Below are 25,314 nucleotides of genomic sequence, written 5' to 3'. Positions count from 1 at the left end.
TGTTGAAATGCCTAAATAAGCATACAAGCTTGTAAGAATTGGAAGGAATTTAACCCAAGACCTAAACCTACAAACATAACTCCGTACTTACCTTCAATCATCGCCGAATCGACACCAATGAAGGACGATGTTGCTATAAAGGAGATAAGAGGGTGAAGGTGCACAAACTCTCATGCTTCCAAGCTCTCCCTCTCTCTTTCTCTTCTTTTCTCATCTTTCTCTCTTTCTCTCTTTCTCCCTTTCTTTCTTCTAGGGCAAATTCGTATGGGGAGAGGGGGTGCCCAAATGAGGCCCTTTTATAATGCCAGATTTGGTGTAAATGGCCCCAAGGGTTAGGTTTTTACTATACTAGCCCTATGGGAGGATTTTTCTAACTTCTAGGGCCCACTAAGGGGTGTACATATTGATATACATCATAGGATAGTTAGCCCTAATGATGATATACGTATGGAAATGTTTATCCCGCCATTTGGATGTGCCGATTGACAGATATAATTAGAAGTCTATTCAATGGTCACCGATGGTCGATCGGAGCCGTGGCTATATGGATATGAGCAGGAAAATATCCTTACTCCACGTGTAAAGTTTGGTTGTAAACCGACAGTCTGAAATCCTCAACTTTGAATAAGAGTGGACGACCCAATTCATTTAAGTTTTGGCTTCTTCCTTTAGGATATTTGCACTTCTCATGCACTCGTCCTTTGGCTTAAGTTGAACGGTTCTAGACTCGGATCAAAGACCTATGGACGTTGAGCCCAGTAAGACGGATATTATTCTATAGTTTTGGAACTAGTGGCCCCCCAACGAGCGGTCTAGAGCTTGTTCGGAAAATCGGAGCATTTTTAGAATGAATTAGGCATTGAGATTTCTCATGGGAAATGATTGGAGTTTGGATTAACTATGTTCATAGTGTGGCCCATTTATAACTAGTGAAAGTGGAGATTTGGTCATGATTACTCTAAACCGTCAGTTTTAGGCTAAAAGAGTAAAGGGTTGATTTGGTCAATTAGTCAAGATCCGGGCATTATCTGACTCGGCTTCGGTTAGATCTTTAATTTAGTTATAATTGTCTCGATTAGTTAGCAATAGGTCGGTTAGATTTGGATCCTATGTGAGTAAATCAGTGGGCTAAACTTAATGTTCAAGTGTTCGGGCAGATTCATTGGCTTCCTACGGTTGATTAATCGAACTTATGTGGTTCTTTATTGGTTCTACCCGTGCATAAACTAACAATGAGTGTTAATGATCAGTAAATGATAATATAAGTTAATTACATTTTAAAAAAAATTAAGGATTTTTCGAAATCTAAAACAATGAAAATCCAGGACGTTACACACTGAGAGAGGCCATGAAAGAAGGGGGAGAATAAAGAAAAATTAGTTTTTTTTTTTTTGTTTTTATGTTTTAAAAAATTAAAATTAAATTATTTATCAACTTAGGGATCCAACTCTAAGCTGTAATCCAAAGTTTGATTCCACGGTCTGGTTGGTTCGATTCTACGTAACCTTGGGACAAAAATTGAACCGATTCTTTAATTTTTGGAACCGGAACAGTGTGTTTCAGAATCGGACCAAATCGTGCGGTCTGGTCCGTTCCAGCCCCGTTTACGGGTTCTGCCATTCCGTGTGCACCCCTAGTATCACCAAGGTGATTGTGTCCTCATTGGGTGAAAAAATCAGGTGGATCCATTCGTCAGCTGGGCCACATTTTAGGGTGGATCGCGGGTTGATTACTCAATGTACAAGTGTGGCCCACCTGATGAGCGGACGGGTCTGTGAACAAGAATGATCCTATCCATCCTGTGAACATGACACGCTGGCAATATCCGCTCAATCACACAGATTGGATGATCCTATCCATCCGTAAGTTATCCTTTTCTCTGATTATTCGTGCTCCAAGCCATGGATTTTGATGGTTAGGATTGTCTGGTAAAGCAATCAATGATGGGTCCCAGCAAATAGGGAGTTGTAATTGGATTTATTTTTCATAATTATCTTGACCATTCATTTTATAGGGGAGCAATTATATGGTCGGACGATCCTTCAGTTAAGTGTGCTTCATAAGCCAAAACCACCTAAATGGGTGCCAACCTAATGAACGGTCCAGATCTGTTGATTGGATTGTTCATGCATTATTCTGCAACTAGTAGCAGCTTCCGTGGATCCCTAAATGTGGAGCCCACCGTGATGTATTTTCCTTACATCCAAGCCGCCCATCCGTTTTGAAAGCTCATTATAGGGTACGAACTAAAAAATGAAGCAGATTCAAATCTCAGTCGAACCACACCACTGGAAAGAGTGGTGATTGAATACCCACCATCGAAAAACTTCTTGTAGGCTACCAGAATCTTTATTCGCCATCCAATCGATAAGGTCACAACCACCCAGATGAAGGGACCACACAAATATCATCTTGTTCCAAAACTTTTGTGGCCAAAAAGAAGTTTTTAATGGTCAATCACCACCGTTTCCGTTTGTGTGGGCCACCTGAAATTTTTTGTATTCTTCATTTTTTGTAACATGACCTAAAATTATCTGTAAAAACGGATGTACGGCGTGGATTTAAGGCACATACATCACAGTGGGCCCCATAATCAGGGATCCTACGAAGCCCAGTCCCTACTTTTACTACCAAAAGTTAAAAAGGGGGTGGTTTCATAAAAAATATTGGGTGTAAATAATAAATAGCAAGTTTCATAATTATATTTTTAAGTGGGCCAGAGGGCCTGACATAGTCATCATGTGGTCCTCAGTCAATCTCGGTCGTTGTTAAGGAAAAGTAAAGCAAAGGGGTTTTGGGGAATGAGACATAAAGAAGGATGTTTTGGATTACAAGACAAGGTGGCGCAGTGTCCCCCCACCCACTAATCATCCGTTAATGATAAAGTTTTGCACGTGCGAGTGTCACACGTTTGAATGGATTTTGGTAGGGTACAGTAGCACCGTACCACAAGTATGGTATGGTTGCGGTTTCCAGCAGGCGCAGTTTGGATGGATCCCTTACCGTGGGGCCCACTTTGATGTATATGACTTACATCCACACCGTCCATCCATTTTAACATCTCATTTTAGGTCATAATACCAAAAATGAAGCTGATTCAAATCTTAGGTGGGCCATATTGAAAGAAACAGTCGTGATTGAATCTCCACCATTATAAAATTAATGGGGCCAGCGGAATGTTTATTTTCCATCCAAACCGTTGATAAGGTCACAAAGATCTGGATGAAGAGACCACACAAATATCAGCTTCAGCCAAAAACGTTTATTGCCCACGAGAAGTTTTTAATATTCAATTACCACAATTTCTTGTATTATGGTCCACTTGAGATCTAGACGTTGCAATTTAATAGCAATTGCACTGCGCAGCGTCAAAGAAAAAGATGTCGCCAATTTTATTCGTCATGCAATCATATACTTGAACGAAATTATGAAAAAAAAAAAAAAAAAAAAAAATTTACTGACAATGTCACTCCCTTCACGGATAGATATATGAAAAAGTTGTGTTGAAAGATTGGCATTCAACATTTTTTTCAACATTTTTTTCTCCACTCCCTATTACTCAACAGTCAAGGGATTGACAAAAACTTTCAATAAGACGATAGTCAAAATTTTAAAGAAATTCGTCACAAGAAATAAACACCATTGGAATGAAAAGTTGCAAGAAACTTTAGCTTTGTATTTACCTCATTTTGGGGCTCATGCTTAAATAAATAAATAAATGGCATTGGATAAAACACATACATCATTGTAAGGCCTGTAGAAATTTGCAGATAGAAAAAGTAATGACATAGGCAAACCCAAACCCATTTGAGAGGCAGTACATTACTACAGAAATTATGAAAGTAATTAATTATTATCCATTTACATTTATTTATAGGGAATTATGGATATACCGATTTAAGTAATTATTAGCTATTTATATTTATTTATTCACGGAGAATTACATCCAATCAAAAAAGTATTTACAGAAGGGCCCCCTTAATGCTGCTCAACTCCAACAACAGTATGCAGTAGAGAATAAACACCCAACCTGCATTATACTTTTATATCCAACATTTCCATATTTTTTACAACACATCTCACATGCTTGTACTGGCATCTTAAGCTAGATTCCCTTGTGTTGGGCTCGAATTTCTCTTACTGATCTTCAAAATGCTTTTTAGATGACTAACATCTTTTGGAGCTTGGTTGATGAATGGAGAATAGAACCCATTTGAGTCATTGGGAGTCCAAAATCCTGATGAGAGGTGGAATAGTTGTTCGGGACCTTTTGAGCCTCTGCATTGTAAAGGGATTTAGAGCCAGAGGTTTCAAAAGCAGGTTTTACTTTCCAAAGAGAAACTCTCTCTGGAGGAGGAATTGAAGAAATTTCACACCACCGTGAGTAGGTAAAAATAGTGACATCAAAATCACCATAGTTTTAACCACCTTTTAAGCCCATATAATTCATGTTATATACAAGAAACAAGGCCCAATTGTCTGTTGAGCCATGGAGGAGTATTGTTAATATTTCATTTGTGAAAAGAGGCTTCTAAGAAAAAATGTAGAGCTACATATTAAAGAGAGTTTCTTTTGCAAAAGTCAAGATAGGGTTTCAAGTGGAAAATTTTCTTCTTGAAGGTAAAATTCAAGATCCTAAGACTTTCTGATGATGTGCTCTAAAGTTTTCTCCTCAAGGTGTTGAGGTGAAAATGTTTATTGTTAGCATATGTAATTGTTGGGGGATTTTCTTTTTACACTTCGATTCAAACAAATTTTGTTGTGTTCTTGAGGAAGATACTCTATTCCAATGTTTTAAATATCAATGATATCAGCCGATATATTACGATATATATTGTATTCCACCTGTGTGATATGAAATGCACAGGTAATACCGATATATCTCACATATTTGATGCGATGAGCATTCTCAATTTCGGATCCTTTTTTTTTTTTTTGTTGAAAATATGTTAAATCAATGTCAAATTCTTATAAATTCATTGATTGTTTATATTTTGCATGAAAAATCATTGAGTTGGAACTTTGATTTTGATATCCATTGGTTCTTTATGGTTTTGTTGAAATTTTCCTTTAACTAGCTGTCAATTGAGACTAATTTTGAAGTATTGAGGAATATTTGATGAAATGAATATCAAATATATTTTAATTTCAAAATTTGAGTAGAGGTGTTTGAGCTTGGCAAAATTTGAAAAAAATAAATAAATAAAAAAATTTTAAAAAAAAATCAAAATTTTTCTATTTTCTTTCAAATTATTTGTCATGTTGCAGTCCAAATATGAAATCAAGCATATATAAGGACCAATCTACAAATTTGTTAAGTCCTTGTCAATTTTCAAAAGTACAAATTATTTTTAAATTATAAATTAATTGCCGTGGAATCAAGACGTATGGAGCACACTCCTGGAGTGGGCCCAGGCAGGCTAACACAGTCCACTTCCCACCCTACATGATCCCCTTACAATCACGTCTAAGGCTCAGATTAGTCGACTCAGACTCAGTCCGGCTTGATCCAGTCCAACACCAGGACTGAAGTCACCTTGACTCAGCTGATTCAAGCCGTTTCACCCCAACACAGGCCACTCATGACTCGACTTGAGACCAGACAAGTCAGTTTGGGTCGCTAAGGGCCCGTTTGGATAACTAATAAGTTGATTTTTTAACTTATGTTAAGCAATTAAGTTACTTTTTATATTTAAGTTAATTTGGTAAGTATCAATGTAAAATTAACTTTTTGTGCCAAAAGCTTCTTATCTTAATAAGTAATTTTTTTAACAAGCTTTTTAACTTGTGACTTTTCTACTTTTTTGTTACAGTACATGCCAAAAGAGGGTCTGTCTGACAGCCCATATCAAAGGAAGCCCCACTTGGTGGACTGTCCACATTGAAGGTGGGGCTCACATGGTGGACGGTCCACATAAAAGGTGAGCCCCACATGATGTATGACTCCAAATTAATGTAGGCCACATGAATGGTTCACATCAAAGGTCGGCCTATAATGATAAAAAGCCCACATCCAAAGTTCCACATGAATGGTCCACATCAAAGGTTAGCCCATAATGATAAAAAGCCCATATCCAAAGTTGGCTGGTATGATGGATGATCCACTTCAAAGGTGGGGCTTACATGATGGATTGTCCACATCAAAGGTAGGCTCCACATGATGGGTAGTGGGCAATGAAGTGGCCCCACAGGATGGACGGTCCACATCAAAGGTCGGCTCCTAATGATGAATGACCCACATCCAAGGCGAACCCTGCATGATGAGCAACCTACATTGAAGGTGAGACCCACATGATGGATAGTCCACATCAAAAGTGGGCTCTACATGATGGGCAATCAATAATGGTGGGCCCCACATGATGGATGGTCTACATCAAAGGTCAGCCCTAATAATGGGTGACCCATATTCAAGGCAAGCCCTGCATGATGGATGGCCCACATCAGAGGCAGGGCCCACATTAAAGGTGAGCTCCACATGATGGGCGGTGGATATTGAAGGTGAACGCATCATTATTGACAACAAAATTGATGGTGGGACCCCCTTGATGGATGACCAACATCAAAGGTGGCCCTACATAATGAATGGTGCACATTCAAGGTCAGGCCATAATAATGAATGACCCACATCCAAGGTGGGCCCCACGTGATGGACAACCTACATCAAAAGTGAGGCCCATACAATGAATGGTCAACATTAAAAGTTGGCCCCATATGATGGATGGTGGATGTGAGGGGGACCAAACAAACCTGGGGGATAACTGCTTCTGATGTTGGAAACCAAACATGCTTTTTTACTTTTTAATTGATGAGTATGTTCGTTACCAAACATACTTATAGTTGAATGAGTAAAAACCAATATAAGTTACTTATGACATAAGTAGCTTATCTAAAGTAACTTACGATCCAAACGTCCCTTTTAACCATTCTTACAATTCATTTCTAGATCCGAAATGCCGTCTTAGTTTGGTATTGAATAAAAAATGATAGAAGTATCTCCAAAGGAAACAGCATGAACATGCAAAGAATAACAGAACAAAAAACAACCCCCTTTACAACCGATACCACCACAAAATTACAAGCTAGAGGATCTGTTGCTAAATGCTAACATCAAAGTCACGAAGCTTTCTATCTTTGGTGAGTGGAACATATGTATGAGATTTTGGACCGTTCATATGTTGGCCCACCACACTGATCAGATGATCCTATCCACCCATCAGTCGACTTCTACCCATTGTATCTTGACCATTGGTTGGATTTCTTGTAACTGCCCAACTATAATCCTCTGTATTGTTCAATCAGTTTCGGAACTAACCAAACAATGCAATAATTTGGGGTGCAAAGACCCAACAAATGAACGGTCTGGATATCATACATGCATGCCAGGTGTGTGCAGGCGGAGTGCTTGATAACTAAGATGTTAGTGTTCATCTCCCAATACTGGCTCAGATTACAACAGCTGAAGATTTTGTTAAAGTGGTCTGATTAGTGAAAAAGAAAAGAAAATTCTTACCATCACAAATCATTCCACAAACCCCTCCAACACCAGATATTGAAGAGCAATGGAATACTTGGCAGCTCTCTTCCTTCCCAAGTCGCCACCTGAAGTACTGGCATTCTTCAGAAGAAATGACGCCGGACAATCACCTTCAACAAGGACAATAATCAAATTCTCAAATAAAAAATTCCAATTCCATCCTTTGGGCTGCTTCTAGGGAAGTGCCCAAAAGGCCTTTCCACCCGAAGCGGATAGGTAGTCAAAAGGTGTGCTGTTTGGGAAAAACAGAACATGGTTATGAAGCTTGGACGAGTTTGATGTGACTCATCTGAGACAACGTAGCCTCGTTCGGACCCAATCTAGCTTGACTGAATTAGTAATCCCTGACTCAGGCGAGTCAGGCTGATTCAGCTCCAACTCAGACAAGTCCTGACTTGACTCAGAACCAAACAAGTCAATCTGAGTCACTGAGTCTTTTAACCATGATAGCAAGAGCCCATTTTGCATTGGGCAGAATGGGTACTGGTACCAAATACCAAATGCCCTCATTTCTTGCCTATAAAAGATAAGCTCAATGACGGTGTACGGCCATTCTACCTATTGGTGATATAAGATTTTTCTTCTTGTTCCTGTTATGTTTTCTTTTGTTTGCCCTTGTGGCTTAATAAATTGCAGTATCTTTTTTAAAAAAAAATGGAAGGAAAAAATGACAGAAATTTAACAACGTCTTACTAACCTTAAAGAAGTCATACCCACCTGTGAAGATTGCACTCCCAATTTCAGCACTCGAAAAAATAAATTCAAGAGAATTGAATTGCCATTGTCAATTTGGTACGGTTTTGTGTGATAAGCTGGAACTCACACAATTTGAATGAAAATGACTCCAAAATGTTTGTGAAACAGATCTATGGTAGGAACTTCAATTACAAGGAGAGGTGTTAGCTTACCTCTCTTTGCCTATGAATTTGTGGGCTCTACACGGTGGCTTAATGGGATTCGATTTTAAGCAAAATCCTTGATTTCATGTAAGATGAAAATACAATGCAATAGCTATAAGCAAATGCAAATAAAAAAGAAACAATGAAATTACAAACTCTAATTGTAAAGATCTTCAAGAACATTGAAGAGTCTTTGATCTTCTCTTGTAAAACTAGATTTCGAAAGAAAGAATGCAATGTAATTGACTTTCAGAGCTGATTCTCAGGTCATGATGACCAAGTTGTACTCTTACTACCAATCCATGCACTTATCTTCTTCAACCTTTGAAATATTTGCCTTCAAGCTCTAATTTCTCAGAACTTTTTCTTTAAACGCCGAAATAAGAAAGAAAACACCAGAACTTGGATAAATTTCGATCAAAAAGTTCCTTTTTCAGAAATTGGAGGGGTATTTATAGAGGCAATGCATGCAATTTAGAAGAATTTCATGAATTTCAAGGATAGATGAAAATAAAGTTGGATAAACATGAATCATTAGATGAAATGATAGGATTATGATTTGCATAAAGAGATGAGGGAAAATCAGTTGCAAAAATGTCTCTCTAAAAATCAAATTTTGTGGTTAAAATGTTGATTCCACTCACCAAATTCAGTTATACCAGCAACGGAGGTAATTACAACATGCTTAAGACCCAACTCATACCCCATTTGAATGACTTGATTTCACTAAAAATGTGCAAAATCAGAAAGGTTCTAGTGAATCAAACAAACTCGTAGCAGAAAACAGTCTCAACCATTCATCTTTTAAGCCACATCACAAATTGTACATTCATCAGAACAGAACAAATTTAATACCATCTTAAAGTCAATTCAAAATATTACATCATGCATCTAATGATGAAATCAAACAATCACCATACGGAAGAAAATCCATTCAAAAATCAGTTTTCCTCACAAATCACAACTCTATAATGAAAACCCCCAATTCATAGGACCCACATCTCATAAAAGAACCATTGGATTAATCCACAACGAAGCCCATCCAAATTACTATGCAAGAAAGGAAAAATCCACCGAGATTAATCATCCATCGATTTTACAAAGAATGCACAAAATTGTTCAATACAGGTACTAGATATTTTAAAGTTTAACCACCTTTGTTAGGAGGTGGTTGAACACTATCTCAACTGAAGGGAACAAAAAAAAATCACTCAACAAAGGCAGTTAAACTTTGAAGACTTTAACCCATGAAGTGGTCAAAGTTTGATTGCTAAATACTCCTTTGGCATGGAAAGGGGGACAAGAAAAATTTCCACCTGGTCGACTGGAAGATGGTTTGCCAGCATACTCATCATGGAGGCGCAGGTGTTAGAAATCTGAAAACTATGAACCGGGCCCTCCTAGGAAAATGGTCCTGGAGACCCGGGACTGAAACCAGATCTCTATGGAATACGCTGGTTAAATGCAAATATGGTCAATCAGTAGGAAGGTGGTGGACCAGCCTATAGAGCATCGGCACTATGGAAAGGTGTGCTTGAAATGAAACAGGATTTCTTAAAGGCATTGGGTTCACGGTAGGCAAAGACAATAATATCCTTTTCTGGGAAGACATCTGGGTGGGAGAATCTCCTTTAAAAGACGCATTCCCAAATATCTATCGCGTGGCTCCTAACCGGCACATCTCGGTAGCTGACAGCTACACCTCTCATGGTATTGACACAGTGTGGAACATCCCCTGTAGAAGAAACCTTCTAGACCAGGAAATTGACGAGCTGGCGGCCCTTCTTTCTCATCTCAACAGCAGCAAACCAGATCAGCAGGACACTGACAGACCTATATGGAGATTCGACAAAAAGGGCACCTTTTCGGTCAAATCCCTATAGAATCTCATCTGCACGAACCTCAATGCTTTTGAAGAGACTGTCTGATAAAGTATGGAAATACAAGCTTCCTCCAAAGATCGCGGCCTTTGGATGGCTAGTAGGTAGCAGGAAGGTCCTGATGGTCAATAATTTAAGGAAAAGAGGTATCTTCATTACAAACATATGTCTATGTTGTATGGCGGATGCAGAATTAGCGGACCATCTATTCATCCACTGCCCTCTTATCAATCAGATTTGGACAGTTATCTTTTCTTGGTTCAATATTTCATCGGTTCTTCCTAATTCAACGGGTCGATTACTCAAAGCCTGGCATGGAGTACATCTTGGAAAACATAAAACTTTGGTCTGGAGAATGACCCTTGCGGCTGTTTGGTGGACAGTGTGGGAAGAGAGAAATGGGGGATGCTTTAAAAGGGAATCCTATGCGGTTGGGCATTTAGTGAAAAGAATTCACTTTCTTATTGTTGAGTGGGTTTCCAATGTATCCCACGAGATCGATTGTAATCTGCTTGAGTTCTCTTAGGAGTTTTGATCCGCTATCTCAGCGGGTCATTTCCCTTTTTTGTAATCCTTTTTCTTAATATAAATCTTCTGTTACTTCTCCAAAAAAAAAAATGATTGCTTTTGTGCCATTTTTTTAAAAAAAAATAATAATTTTGAGCACTAAAATTGGGAGTGCAAACTTCACACTGCCGAATTGCAATTGATGGGAATTCCCACCCTCTAGTCTATGCACCAAATCACAAGTGACATATGTGAAGAAATGTCCCGACATCTCTCACTAGCATTTTGGCACTCTAGCCTAATATGTTTTCCTTGGAAATTGGCAACTTCCAAATGTAGCCGAAGATTTTAGGATTGGGATTGGTTGCACACAAATATAACAGCCAAGGGTAGAGCAGATCTCTAATCAAAGTGTTTAAAAAGAAATGTATAAAAAGGATCCCAAGGACAGGTGTTCTGAAAAATTGAAAACACGAGACAGGGGGGTGGTGTGTTGGTTGGGGGTGTTTAGGTAGGTAAGGAAACACTTGTTATCAGCCAATATAACATCTGATAGGCTGATAAAATTCAGTTTTATAATGGTTGATATTTACAGCATCCATGTGACCCTAGTCTCAATTCTGAAAAGTGGGGCACCAGGCTTCTGCAATCCAGACAATTGTTCTGTTGCATCCCATCACAGATGTATCATGCCCCAAAAAGTCTCCCAGATCAAAAGATCCTATCCAGCAATCTTTGGACTTTATTCGGTTGAATGGAGACCATTGCTATATTTCTATTGGTAACCATCTATTGGGACACCACAAATAGAAAGGTTATGATCTTCGATCCAAGTATACATCTCATGCATGGTCCATCCATGGAAGATTACCTAAGCATGGTCCCACTAGTCAGAACTAAAAGCCAGCATATATTGTGCAAAGCCTCAGGTGGAAGTTCCTTTATTTCTTCTTTCTGACAGGTAATTTTCTTGGAAAGAAACCAGTATATATACCACTGTAGTGTTACACTGTGTATGTATCTGGGGCCATACTATTAACAGATATCGTTAACAGCCATTATACAGTTCTCAAAAACCACAATGGCCTTACCTTTGATTGTAAAAATGCTTGAGATCCACCTCTTGTATATGAATAACAATCTCGGACTATCACCATGGTGGGTATCAGAGAGCAAAAGCTTGCAAGGCGTTCTATTTTGCAATCTTTCACTGTTAAAAGAAAAAAGAAAAAAGATCATGATGGTGAAACGGTAGGGGAAACCATAAGTGGCCACACAGAAGAAGCCCAACAAAAAATTCCAGTTACATGTAGTAAGCTCACTTTGCGTGAGTCATAGCATCCTGACATAAAGCCAGAGCTCGAACCATTGCTAAATCTCTACCCCTTGCATTGCCATACCTCTCTTGACAATGCCTGCAAAAAGAAAAGCACCCAAACATGCTCATTTTCGAACAAATTGCAGTTTACGGCAAGGATATGAAAGAATGCTGATACTTGTTGTTCTTTTAAGGATATGTGTTTAGACACATGAGTGAAACGCATTGAATTGAATGGCTGGCGTTTATCATTCATGAAGGATGCATGGGGACATCCAAATGAATTCAATCATTTTGAATTGCAAATGTTCAGTTCAATCAGGTATAATTATAATAATATGATTTGATATTAATATGATACTGCTATCCTGGTCATGAAATAAACTTTGAACCTATTTCTTCTCTCTCACCCCCTTTTTGTCTTATAATTTGTCTTCTTTTGTTTATGGTGGTTTCCAAACCATCATGTCTGGCTACGTTATCCTAGTACAGCAAAGATTCAGTATATGGGTGATCTTTTAAAACCCATATTCTTAAAATAAGGGTACAGAGGAGTGATTACTTTGTGTTAAAATATTTCCCAACACAATTCCATAAAATGAATCAAATGGCACAATTCGTTCGAAATTCAAAATAATTACAAGGTTTAGCTTTATCAAGAAAAAGGAGAAAAAGGGGAGTTCAAGTCTCGGGGAAGGAGGATCGCTTTTTTGGTTTTGTTTAAGCAGATGCACATGAATATTGTTGTTTAACTGTCTGTAGGACGTGGCTGCGGTGGATCCCATGTTGTGGGGCCATTTTCATGTATGTTCCTTACATCCACGCCATCCATCCAGTTTGAATGTTCATTTTATGGCAGGATAGTAAAAATGAAGCTGATTGTAATCTGAGATTGACCACACCACAAGAAACAGTGGTGACTGATAGTTTCGGTGGTCTACAACGTGCGTGTCTCTGGCACTTTCGGTGGTCCTGCACGTGCGTCTCTCGAGACATTTTCCTGTGTGCGTTTCAAACATGGGAAAGAGTAATGACTCGTGGTTTCCACAAAAAGTATGATTTTCCAAACAGGAAAATCCGTTATGATGGGAGGAGACATTTCACCCAAAAGTACACACGGATGTAATAAATGCTTTGAGAAGATGCATTTACCACATCTCCACAAAAACAAACAGGCCCTAAGTTTCTTTTTCAGAACCCATTTACAACCTATGGCTTTTCTATCCTTAAGTAGGTCACTAAGTTCCCAAACACAATTCCTTTTTATAGAATCAATTTCAATTTTCATCATACATAGCTTTTAGCCATTAATTTAACTCTTGGGAACGAAATGCTTCTGCATAATCACTAGGGTGATCGGTGATATCTAGGTCAATGGTGTCAATTGAATGTTTGCTCAGATGGACATAAAAATCATCTAGGTATGCAAGCGCTAACCTAGGGGCCTCTTTTAACCAGTTCTAGTCGATGTATTGACATCTTTAAACTGTTAATAGATGTTCTTATTAGATACTGCTCTACATCATACTCATCTATTACTTTTAAAGGGTCAAAATCATCTACTTTATTACCATTGAGTCCTAAGAACCCTCCATCCATGCTTTCTGTGAGTCCCTTTTCTTTGTGGTAGAATCTCCGGCCCTTCGACTCACCATGATATTTTACAAAGTTAAACTTGTCAGTTAAAGTTCCAACCTATCTCCAAGTTGATATGGGATCAACACATGTAGTACCGACCCCATTTTCCGAGGTTATTTAGATTAAGCTTCCTGTCTGCCCACAATTCATAAGGAGTGGACTCAGAATTGGTTGGGACCCTGTTTAAGATATACATGGTTGTATCAAGGCTTCTTCCCATCTATCAACAACAACAACAACAACAACAAATCAGGCTTCTTCCTAGAAGACCTTAAGTAGGCTAACATGGACCTGGTCATCTCTAAAACAGTTCCATTACATCTTTAAGCAACACAATTCTGTTATGGTATATAGGCTGCTGTAGTATTACATGTAATTCCACAAAAGTTCAAAAAGGTGCGGAAGTGTACTCACCTCTTTCATTTCTTGGGACTTTGGTTGATCTCCCTGACTGATTTTTTAGTTCCCTTTTATATTGTTTAAAGATGTCCAGGGCTTGTAAGTTCTTGAATCAGATTTACATACTGCTATTTAGAATCATCTATAAATATTTCTTACTCCTTTGAGTTTTGAAAAGTAGGAGTTCACATGTATATGAGTGAACCACGCTTAACAACTCAGTAGCTTTTTCTCCCTTGGGGAAGGATGTCCTAGTCATTTTACCCGACAGATAGTGCTCATAAGTTACAAACTTTAATCAATTTCTGAAATTATGCCTTTATAGCCTTTTCATTTTATCTTTATTGAGATGTCCTAATCTTGGATGCCATTTGTAAGCATCAATCAACCTATGAAAAAAGAAATAGCTTTATTAATTTCATCAACAATTACATCAAGAACAAAGAGATTATGACCCCTTGACAAACAACCTCATCCAAGAACCACGATTATACTTCCAATTGGACACGTTAGCCAATTGAAAATGTACATCAAACCCTTAACAAGGAGTGGGACTGACACAATATTGTGCCTCATGCCAAGCACAAAATACACATTAATGAGACAAGATCAACAGTCCCAACATTTAACCTACAGGTTTTGACACACCTAATACATCCGAGTAGGTGTTCTTTCATTAGGTGCAATTTTCTCCTACCTTGATTTCCTTGAGTTCTTCGACAAGGGTTCGAATATGCGATGCACCAATTGGCACCTGAATCAATCCATCATCCTTTGATATCATAGTCGGCATACAAGCACTCTGAGGTGTTGCAAATGGCTTCACGCCTGCCCATTTCTCCTACATTTGCATTTCTAGGTCCACCATTATTTCCACTTCTATTTTCATTTCCTCCTTGTTTAATATTGTTTCTTTTATTGATTTTGCAAGTGTCTACAAAGTAATCTGGTTTTCCACACATGAAACCATTTCCTTTGAATTTGTTTGATGTATGGGCCATCCACGGTAGCCCATCACAATTGGAAGATCATAGTCATCATATAATAGATTAGGGAGGCACATAGTTCCATGATCCAAACCAACAATCTGATGGGCCCCACTGCAGATGTTAAATTCTCTATATATCTCCCAATTGTATTAGAAGATCATATTCATCACATAATTGGCCTTTTCCAGTTGAATGTGGACTGTTTGCTTTCTTTTTCTTTATTAATTGTCTATTTTCTAGACACATAGAAGATTGGGAATTTTCCCAAATGGGAGATTTTTTTGGTGTATGGGCTGTAAATAGCAGCCCATCACATTAACAGTTGGCCCCACCCATAGAAGCTAACAGCTCAAGAATATAGAATACCTAGAAATTGATATATAAAATACCATTCATGGTGTGCAAGTTTTAGTGCATCTGTGTATTCCTGTACACAGATTCAGATAAGTTTGGAATTCAAAAACTTAAGACATGAAATCTACTACCTGTCATTGAAGAAATCACCAAAATCATCGATAATAACTGCTATTGGAAAGGTTTCATATAGGTGAAATGCTGCAAAGTACTTTTTGATCCCTTCATCATCTTCAAGATACCTGTAAATGAACGCAAGTTACCCAAAATGCTTGCATTATTAAGGAAACAACTGTAATACAATACAACAATTGTTCAACAATCAATACAACCCACTTGACTTAAAATATGCCCATCCTTTCATCATTTGTTTAATAGTATAATCCTTTCTATTTTTGCTTATACAAAAAAACAACTTTGTACTATCATATAACCCAAAGCAGGAAAGATGTATATATATTTAACTAGTAGTATTTCCCTTGCTTTATTGGCATGATCTTAAAGAACGTTCTGTGCATGTAGTCAACTGTGTAGTGGCCACCCAATGTTATGTTGTGTGTCACTATAACAGAAGGAACAAGACTACAGCGATAGTTCATTTGACTCATTCACTAAAAGGTAACCTGACCACCCAAATTCTGGGGGCCATCATAGACAAAATAAAGCCAGGAAATCACACTATTTCAACTTGACTCATTCACTAAAAGGTAATCTGGCCACCCAAATTCTGGGGCCCATCGTAGATAAAACACAGCAGGATATCACGCTATGTCACTAATTCTAACCATTGAGATGATGTAATGGTTAACAGTAAAATGGACAAGGTCCAAATTCAGTTGGTGACATCAGATGTTTAAGATCTTCTAATCAGAGCAATACTTGGTGTATGTTCCATCCATAATGGGGCCCACAATTTGGATGGGCCATCTTGATGTACACAGACACCACATATGGAAGAGTGACTGGTATTTTGAAATCTGTGGTGAGCCATCTGTAATCACCTATTGGTACAGGGGTATATAACACACATCTCTTCATTGAGAACACCCGTTTTCTTTCTACTCTTGGTAGTATAAAAGTACAATGATAGTATTTTATTAGCAAAACTAGAAAGAATGGGTGTGTCCATCAATAGAGGTGATTGTCAATATGAATTCGCTAACAGGAGCTACATCAGTAACAACAAGCACAATGACAACAACAATCATTATGTTGGTGAAGGTTTTCTCACTTCATCTGTATATGCTGAAAAACATCCGAGGATGGCTCAACACCCTGAAAAAAAAAAAAAAATACATCTAATGAGAATTATAAAGAGAATTTTACAAAGAATTAAGTATATGGAATTTACATTCTAGTACCTTTTTCAAAAATCTACTTCATTAATCAATACAATTATCATTCCAATACCTTCCATTACATTTCTTGGGTGTGTGAGCAAATGGGTCGATTGCTTTGGGTGGGACCCGCCATGATATTTATGTAAAATCCACTCCAACCACCAGGTGTGTCACCTCATGTTAGACCTCGGGCCCAAAAATCTCCCCCACCATTGATTCATGTGGACCACATGATTGAAAACAGTGTATAGGGCAACAATCTCCCTCCAACCTGTTTCCTTTGGTACAGCTCACCTGAATTGCATATGGGCCTGATTTTTAGGCCCCAAATCTAAATTTTGGTGTGACATCTAATGGTTGGAGTCGATTTCATATAATCATCACAATGGGCCTTATAAAAATCAAGGGTGGACGTCTCTCTCCCAACTGTTTTCTTTGGTGCAGCCCACCTGAATCACAAGTCAGCCTATCTTTTTGCTCTGCGACTAAACGGGGACTGAGCATCTAATGGTCGGAGTGGATCTAACATAAACACTAGGGTGGGCCCCGCCAAAATCAAGAGCACATTCCATACAATTCCTTTTTTTTTTTTTAATAATCTATTTGTAGAGTCATAGAGGGACGCCCAAACTTGATTTTTGACGGGATCCACCCTGATGTTTATGTTAGATCCACTCTGACCCACTATTGTCATGTGCGATCGTATATGTGCATATGCATGTGGAAATTGTATATGCCATGGTGGCATATGCGATCACATGTGTTGTATGCGATCACATACAACATATATGATCGCATATTCACCAATAGTCAGATATCTAACCGTTGGCACTTTATTATTATTATTATTTTATTTTTTTTTGGAAAAACTTTACTGTTTGCCTATAAAAAGGCACTCAAATCCCCCCCATTTGCAACATTATTCATTATAAACTCTCTTACTTTCTTTTACTCCTCTCTCTCTCTCTCTCTCTCTCTCTCTCTCTCTCTCTCTCTCTCATTACAAGCCTAAATCCTGGAATCTCTACGATCTTCTACAACTCTAGTCTCTACACTCCTAAGAAGAAAAGTTTACAAAGATCATTCAAGAATCAAGATTGAAGCTCCTAGGTACTAAGTCCTAGTGCATATAAATGATAAAGAAACAGAAGAAAATGAAGTATACACCAAAGAAGGAGATGACCCTAATGACAACAACAATGATGACGATGGTGATAATCAGATGCCACAATGGCAACTGGATCAATGTATATAGTATTACACTATTAGTATATTTTTTAAGTAGTGTATAAACATTAACTTATAACTTGTAAACTGCATTTGCACACTAAATAACTTGTTGATTGTTTTCTTAAATATATTGTTGAATGTTGATGACTTCATTCATTGTTTAGTTGATTTTATTTCTCTCAATTGAACTTGAAATATGTAAAATAGTTATCTAAACACTTAGGGAAGTTTCCCCTAATTACTTTTATATTTATTTATATACATACACTTTTCCCCCCTTATTATTATTTTTTTTTCAAAAAAGAAAAAAGAAAAAAGAGTATATGTGGTCGCAAATGCATTTGTGCAATCGCATATACGCATATGCATATGTGATTTGACAACATTGCTCCAACCATTAGATACTTAGTCCCATATTAGGCCCAAATACAAAAAATCAGGCTGACCTATGATTTCAGTGGGCTACAACAAAGGAAACAGTTGAGAGAGAGACATCCACCCTTATTTTTATAGGGCCCACTGTGAATTTATATGAAAACCACTCCAACCATTAGATTCCACCAAAAATTTAGGCGTGTTGCCCAAAATTCATACTCATCCTAAATTCAAGTGGGCTACATTGATGGAAACAATTTGGAAGGCGAGCGTTGCCTATACTCTTTTTCCAACCATGTGGTCCACCTGAAGGGCCTAACAGGAGATGACGCACCTGGTGGTCAAGATGGATTTTACATAAACATCATAGTGGGTCCCACCCAAGCCAGCAACCCGTTTGGTCACATAAGCGGCCATGATGGAAGGCAATGGAATGATAATTACATCGATTAATGAGGTAGCTTTTTTAAAGCCTTTTTGAAAAAGGTACGTGAATGTAAATTACATATTAATTAGGTTTTTTTTTTTTTGGTAAAATTTCCTATTATAAAAGAAAAATAAAATAATATACAGGACAAGGTGATTGATGCGGACATCATGCGTACGCACACGCCCCCCACCCTACGAACGTACTCGAGGAGGAGGGCCCCACTATCGATCTGGATCGACGACGGCATCTATGGAGGACCTCTTCGTTAGGGGGTTGTGCTATGGAGCATTGGAGTGAACCCGATCATCATATGGATTCTACCATTGGATCTCATGATCATGGCCCACTACCTTAAATGATCTAGGATTTTGAGTTTTGGCTATTATTGTTATTAGAAACATCATGAATGGTTTTGATTGCGTAGATTAGTTATTATTTTAGTTACTTCATCTCTAAGTATTAGTATGCGCACATGGCGTAAAGATAAAGTTGACTTTTTGAGTTTAGGGTTTTCTTATAAATAAGCAACCCCATGTAGGTATTTTTCAATGAAGTTTATGAATAAAAATTCTACATTTTTCTTCTTCTCTATCTTTCTGAGTTGAATAATCGAATTGGGTGTGAAACCTTCCCTTCCTCGAAGGGCTAACTACCGTGATGCGAAGCCACAACTATCCTAAATCATCCCCACTTCTTACACCCCACATCCATCATCTTCCACAGCCCTCCCATCTTCAAATTAACCCTTTCTTGTACCCAAGTTCTCCTCCACAGCAGATTTTTAGATTCTGCCCCATCAGAGGGACTGAAACTTCGGCGGAGCACCACGCACAAACCAGACAGCGGATCGACACAAAATTTGATATGGAAGTGGGCCTCCCCTAGCTGATCCTACCGTAGGAAACGTTTTCCGATTTCGTGGGGCCCACACACGTGCGCCCAGACCTGGTTATTGTTCACGCGCGTGGATCATTTCAGGTTCCATCTTTCCTCAATTTCTTTCCTCTCTCACCCTAAATCCAAAGCCTTAACCCTAGATAATCCCAAATCCCAAGTATTCCCAAATTTGCAAACCCTAGATTTTCCCCTGAATTGAAACATGGTGAATCTCTTGAATTGGGGAACAATCCTTTGCAAGAATGGATGAATCTTACACTCCTTTGGGCATTGTTTGGTTTATAATTTTATTTGATCCAACCCTAAACTTGTATAGACTTGGACCCCCATAGATTCCCCTTGTTGAATGTTTGATCGTATGTGGGACGCGGAATTTTGTGATTGTTTAAAATTGGTATAATCTAAAGCTTGAAATCTTGCATGTCATATTTAATTTCATGTCCTGCATCAATGACAGAAGTGGGTGGAGGTAGAAAGAAAAGACCTGATGACTTATGGGCTAACTGAAATTATAGCCCTTACGATTAGAATGGTGTAACATGATTATGTTACCAGTATAGCCCTTAGGGGCCGTTTGGATGCCTGTAACATTTCTAAAATGTAACAAAGTTACAGGTGAGATTGTTGCAATTGGTGTTTGGGGGAGGAAAGTCACAGGTAACTTTCTCTCAACCTGTGACTTTCTTACAGGAGAGGCAAAAAAGATATAGGTAATGGTTGGAATTTTTTAAATCAAAAATTCTGGAAAAATTCGCAGTTTGCATTGCAGAGGCCTACCTACATTTAGACGAAGTGAAGGCTAGGCGGCCATTACAGGCTATGAAGCCGCATTCAAGCATAATGAAGGCTACAAGGATGCCACTGGGAAGAATCACAGTTGCATTGAAGCCGGTTGGTGGCCTTTTATTATATAAATAGCTTCTCCCCCTCCAACATCTCCATCTCCCTCTCTTTGTCTCCTTCTCCCTCTCCATCAAGCTCTAGCAAGGTTGCCCTAAGAAAAACCCCCTTCCTTTTTTCTTTTTCCTTTTGCTTTCCCTTCTTCTTTTTTTCTTTCCTTTTTTGCGTTGGGGATGATGGACGCGGTTTGGCTGGGAGGCATGGGTAATGGTTTGTGGTTTGTGGAGCCCGTCATCTTGTATGTGTTTTATCCATGCAATAATGAGGCATATCTAAATCTTAGGTGGACCACACCACAAGAAAACAATAATGATTGAAAGTCCATTAAAGCCACTAGATAGGCATGAAATTTTTTCAACGGTCAAGATCGTCCTAGCAGGACACTTCACATGTTGAATGGTTAAGATCGTCCAAGCAATGCTTGGTGAAGCTACCACACAGTACTGCATTTGTTGTTTCTAGCTTGTACAAGTGGGGCCATTGTTCAATGATCCAAACCGTTGATATCATGTAACTAACCGTGTTTGGCTCATGCACCAAAAATGTCCCATATGGAAAAACTGTTAACCTTTCAACAGGCAGATAACAAGTCAAGGGTTCAAAGGGAAAATACAACAAGATTTCCACCCAACCAATAAAAGGCCAAATTTTCTATGGCTAGGATCTTCTCGTTTGGTGATTTTCGGTGCATGGGTTGTTGACAGAGAGTCACATATTATAGGCATGGGCCATTCCGGTGTTCATTTTGTTCAAGTGGGGCTTGTTGTTCAGTGCAGCCTGTCCCCAAATGGGTCCCAAATCTGTTTAATCCAGTAACTTGTGAGACCTATAACCAGTGCAAATCAGCTAAGAAACAACCCCTATCCTCAGCCTCAACCTATTACCAAGCCATTGCTTTTGAAGGAGATCCTCTGTTGGCTTGGTTATCTCAAGCCATTGCTTTTGTAATACTCCTGTAATGTCAGATTCAGCCATTGGTGTGCTTGATATACAATGCTTCGACAGAGATTATATACTATAAATTTGATCGCCTTTGATCTGTGCATGCATCCAACTAGTGGTTGTTTCTCATGTGCATGGGAAGTAGAGAAAAACAGAAAAAAACCCACCTGCTTTTGAAAGAAAATGGAAATTTTTACTTGGATATGCTAGCTTAAGTTTTTTCCCACATTAAAAGCATTTCGAAAACGTGGGCCCACTTTGATGGCCCACCTGTTGATTAGTTTAGCTTAAGAATCGGCCAAACTATTCATTTACATGTGCTCATTAAAATGGAATACTTTTATCTAAGTTTTTTCATGTGCCAATCTGATTTTTCAACGATTCCATACAAGCTCTAGTTGGTGTGAATAAACAACTTATTACCTATAGCTAAGTTACAGGTTATCCAAACACAAAAACTAAGTTACCTATAAGTTACCTACAACTTACAACTAAATAGGATTACCTGTAACTTTCTTTCAATGTAAATAAGTTAACTTACAACTTAAGAAACTTACAGGCATCCAAACGGGCTTGTAAGTTTTTTAAGTTATAAGTGAGTTACAGGTAACTTACTTATAGGTGAAAAAAAGTTACAAGTAATCATGTTTGGAAGTAAGCAGTAACTTACTTACAGGTAACTTAGTTTTTGCGTTTGGATAACTATAAGTTGGTTATATGTAATAAAATGTGCATTCACACCAACTAGAATTTGAATCAAGGAATCGTTTAAAAATCAAATTAACACATTAGAAAGCTTGGATAAAAATATGTCATTTTATTAAGCCCATATAAATGAATAGTTGGGACGATTCAAAGCTAAACTAATCATCAAGTGGGCCCACATATTCTGAAGGCTTATAATGTGGAAAAAAACTTAAATAAGGTATGTGGACTGCGATGTATGTGTTTCATCCACGCCGTCCATCCATTATTACAGTGTTGATTGAACACCCACCATTAAAAACTTCTTGTGGGCCACCAATGTTTTGGATCAAACTGATATTTGTTTTTTCCCTTCATCCAGGTCTTTATAACCTAATAGGTTTTATTTCAAAAAAACATTACAGTGGGCCCTAGGAAGTTTTTAATGGTGGACTTTCAATCACTATTGTTTTCCTGTGGTGTGGTCCACCTAAGATTTAGATCTGTCTCATTTTTGGGATCAAGCCCTAAAATGATCCGAAAAAAATGGATGGATGGCGTGGATAAAATGCATACAAGATTATGGGCCCCATAGAGCTCCAAGAGTCGCCCACGCCTCACTAACCAAACTGTGTCTGTCAACCCCGACATAGAAATACGCTGAAGAGGGGAAAAAAGAAATGCTTTTTAGGGCATGAATCGTGCTGGAGAGAGAGAGAGAGAGAGAGAGAGAGAGAGAGAGAGAGAGATTGCTAAGAGGGGGAGAAGGAGATTGAGAGGGCGATGAAGACGCCTTCAATGGCCGCTCAGCCTTCATTGCGTTTGAATGCAGGTAGGCCTCCTTCAATGCAACTGCGATTCTCCCCAGAGATTTTCAATTCGAAAATTCAGACCGTTGCCTATATCAAAGATACAAGTAACTTGAAAAACGACTTTTCTCCCAGTGACATTTTGGCCTTCTCCTCCTATAAGAAAGTTCAGGTTGAGAGAAAGTCGACTGTGACTTTCCTCCCCCAAACACCAGCTGCAACAATCTCAAAAGTAACTTTGTTACATTTAAAAATGTTACAGGCATCCAAATGGCCCCTTAGAGTAGAATCGCATAACAGGATTATGTCGTCGTTGTAGCCCTTAGAGTAGAATGGCATAACAGGATTATGCCGCCCACCCCAATTTACTGGAATAAGACTTAGGTGATGATGATGAAAACAGTATCCACAGCATACCTGTACGATAATCCAAACAGTCGATTCATCAAAAGGCTCCATGAATGGGTTATAGACCCAAAATCACAGTGATCAGATAATCCTAACCGCTCAAAACCGGCCTACATAAAAAATCAATGACCGGATTTTCCGATTAGTGTAATTTTTGGTATATGCCCCTGAGAAATGAACGGTTCGGATCATCGTATGTATGCACGTGGCATACAGTTGTTGGGAGAGAGAGAGCGTACCTGAGAAAGGAAGGGGGGTTTGGACTCTAATTTCCGTTTGTTGCATATGAAAACAACATCGCCAGAATATTCTACTGACTCATTGAATGCGAACTGGAACAGTAGAGATGTCTTCCCGCTACAAACATCACACCAGCCCCCCGTGCATTTTAGAAAAAACATGATGCATAAAATATAGCATGCGCCGCGTAGTCGCACACGTTTTGACCGTAAGAAGTTGTGGTATTTAGGGGCTTAGATAATTCAAGTGTAGGGGACGAGAAAAACAAAAGAAAAAACAGATGCGCCCATCCCCGGACGGCGCATTTTAGAGGGAAGAGTTACCAGGAGGGAGGGCCGGAAAGAAGGATTATCTGAGTGGATTTTTCGTCTCCTTTATGCATTTGCTTTGTTGAAGAGAAAAAGAACCTTTCTACCATTTTCCTTTCTGCCTTTTTCTCGAGTTAGGCAATGCAGAAGAGGTGTTCGTGGAAATGCCTCAACGCTCTCAAATGCGCTGTGCTTTATTCGGGGATTTTTGGCGGTTCCGTAATCCCATGCTCATGTCACCACGTGGGATATCCAACCATTCCCGTTTAGCCTTCTGTTTGTTTTGGGCAGTGTGGCCCACCTGAGGACTGAAGCGGCAAATTAGAAGATTTTAATTGGCAAGACTCTCCTCTTGGGCGGTTGGGCCACGCTGATGCGTGCTGATGGTGCTTTTTTATTTAGGCCAACGTCAAATAATTCGTCTCCTCCTCTCTCTCAATGCATATTTACCGCAGTTTGGGATTTGGGTACTGTTTGCACAACAGTAGTGCCCCTTACCGAGCACAGGCACGATGTGGGAGGGTTTATTGGACATCATGCTGCAATTAGAAGTGGGACCCACTGGAGTATATACCCAACCGAACACCTTCTATACTTTTGCATTGGCCACATCTCTGATAATAGCCTCCTGCGAAATCAAACCCCACCACATTACACCTTGTCTTTTTACACAGGCCCCACACACACACACCGTAGTGGGATTTCACTGCCTATGGGTATCGAACCCAAGACCTCGTGTTGAAACTCCTCAGAGTCTACCACTGAGGTAAGGACCTGAGCCCAGCCACCTAATACACCTGTGGAGCTCCGTGCTCATTCTACGAGAGGAAAGGCTGCCCAGCAGTAGTAAGGGTGTTAAGACCAGAGCTTTTTGTAGTGCTAGTAGGAACACAAGTGAATGAATCCCATCCCTTAACGAGTGAAGTGCGAAGCCCAACAGCTAAGGAATTCTATAAAAGTAACAGTGTCGGAGACGATCACCACCATTTTCCCTTGGCGTTTTTTTTTTTTTAAAAAAAAAAAGAAAAAGAAAAGCCTATGCTGTTACAGGACTGTAACAGCAATCACATGTAATTTCTTATGGCTATTACAATCCCATAACGATTAAAGATCTGGTACGTTACATGAGTGAATTAACTAGTCATGTGGGAGAACAGAGGAATAGGGTCAGTTTCTCCTGTAGCAACGGGCATAAAATCTCAAAGATGAAGTATCCTGTTTGAATATAAATAC

At 38.9% G+C, this 25,314-nt stretch overlaps 1 protein-coding gene across 6 annotated transcripts; it reads right to left on the bottom strand.

The window, feature by feature from the left end:
• Nucleotides 1-3,902: 3,902 nt before the first annotated feature.
• On the bottom strand, nt 3,903-24,650 carry LOC131246638 (uncharacterized). Of its 6 annotated transcripts, none has more exons than XM_058246973.1 (8): nt 24,097-24,637; nt 23,773-23,890; nt 16,750-16,793; nt 15,650-15,760; nt 12,143-12,235; nt 11,912-12,030; nt 7,511-7,644; nt 3,903-4,276 (listed from the first exon to the last, which is right to left on the bottom strand). In XM_058246973.1, exons 1-7 carry the CDS (start codon nt 24,189-24,191, stop codon nt 7,520-7,522), a joined length of 705 nt encoding a protein of 234 aa, XP_058102956.1. In that variant the 5' UTR covers nt 24,192-24,637; the 3' UTR covers nt 3,903-4,276; nt 7,511-7,519. The 6 variants fall into 6 exon arrangements, with proteins under 6 accessions (XP_058102956.1, XP_058102959.1, XP_058102957.1 ...); XM_058246976.1 differs by lacking the exon at nt 3,903-4,276 and adding an exon at nt 8,232-8,251 and having other exon boundaries at nt 7,011-7,644; nt 24,097-24,647; XM_058246974.1 differs by lacking the exon at nt 3,903-4,276 and having other exon boundaries at nt 7,011-8,251; nt 24,097-24,650.
• Between the last annotated feature and the right edge of the window lie 664 nt (nt 24,651-25,314).

The sequence above is a fragment of the Magnolia sinica genome, chromosome 5 (assembly GCF_029962835.1).
Source record: "Magnolia sinica isolate HGM2019 chromosome 5, MsV1, whole genome shotgun sequence".
Lineage (NCBI taxonomy): Eukaryota > Viridiplantae > Streptophyta > Magnoliopsida > Magnoliales > Magnoliaceae > Magnolia > Magnolia sinica.
The sequence above is the reverse complement of the archived record's forward strand: the minus strand, read 5'-3'. Positions and strand labels throughout refer to the sequence as shown.

Coding starts and splice junctions, on each gene's coding strand:
- LOC131246638 (XM_058246973.1), bottom strand. CDS start 24,191: ATGGTAGAAAGGTTCTTTTTCTCTTCAACAAAGCAAATGCATAAAGGA. Junction 12,031..12,142: donor GATGCTATGACTCACGCAAA/GTGAGCTTACTA, acceptor TTCTTTTAACAG/TGAAAGATTGCAAAATAGAA. Junction 7,645..11,911: donor AAGCATTTTTACAATCAAAG/GTAAGGCCATTG, acceptor TCCTTGTTGAAG/GTGATTGTCCGGCGTCATTT.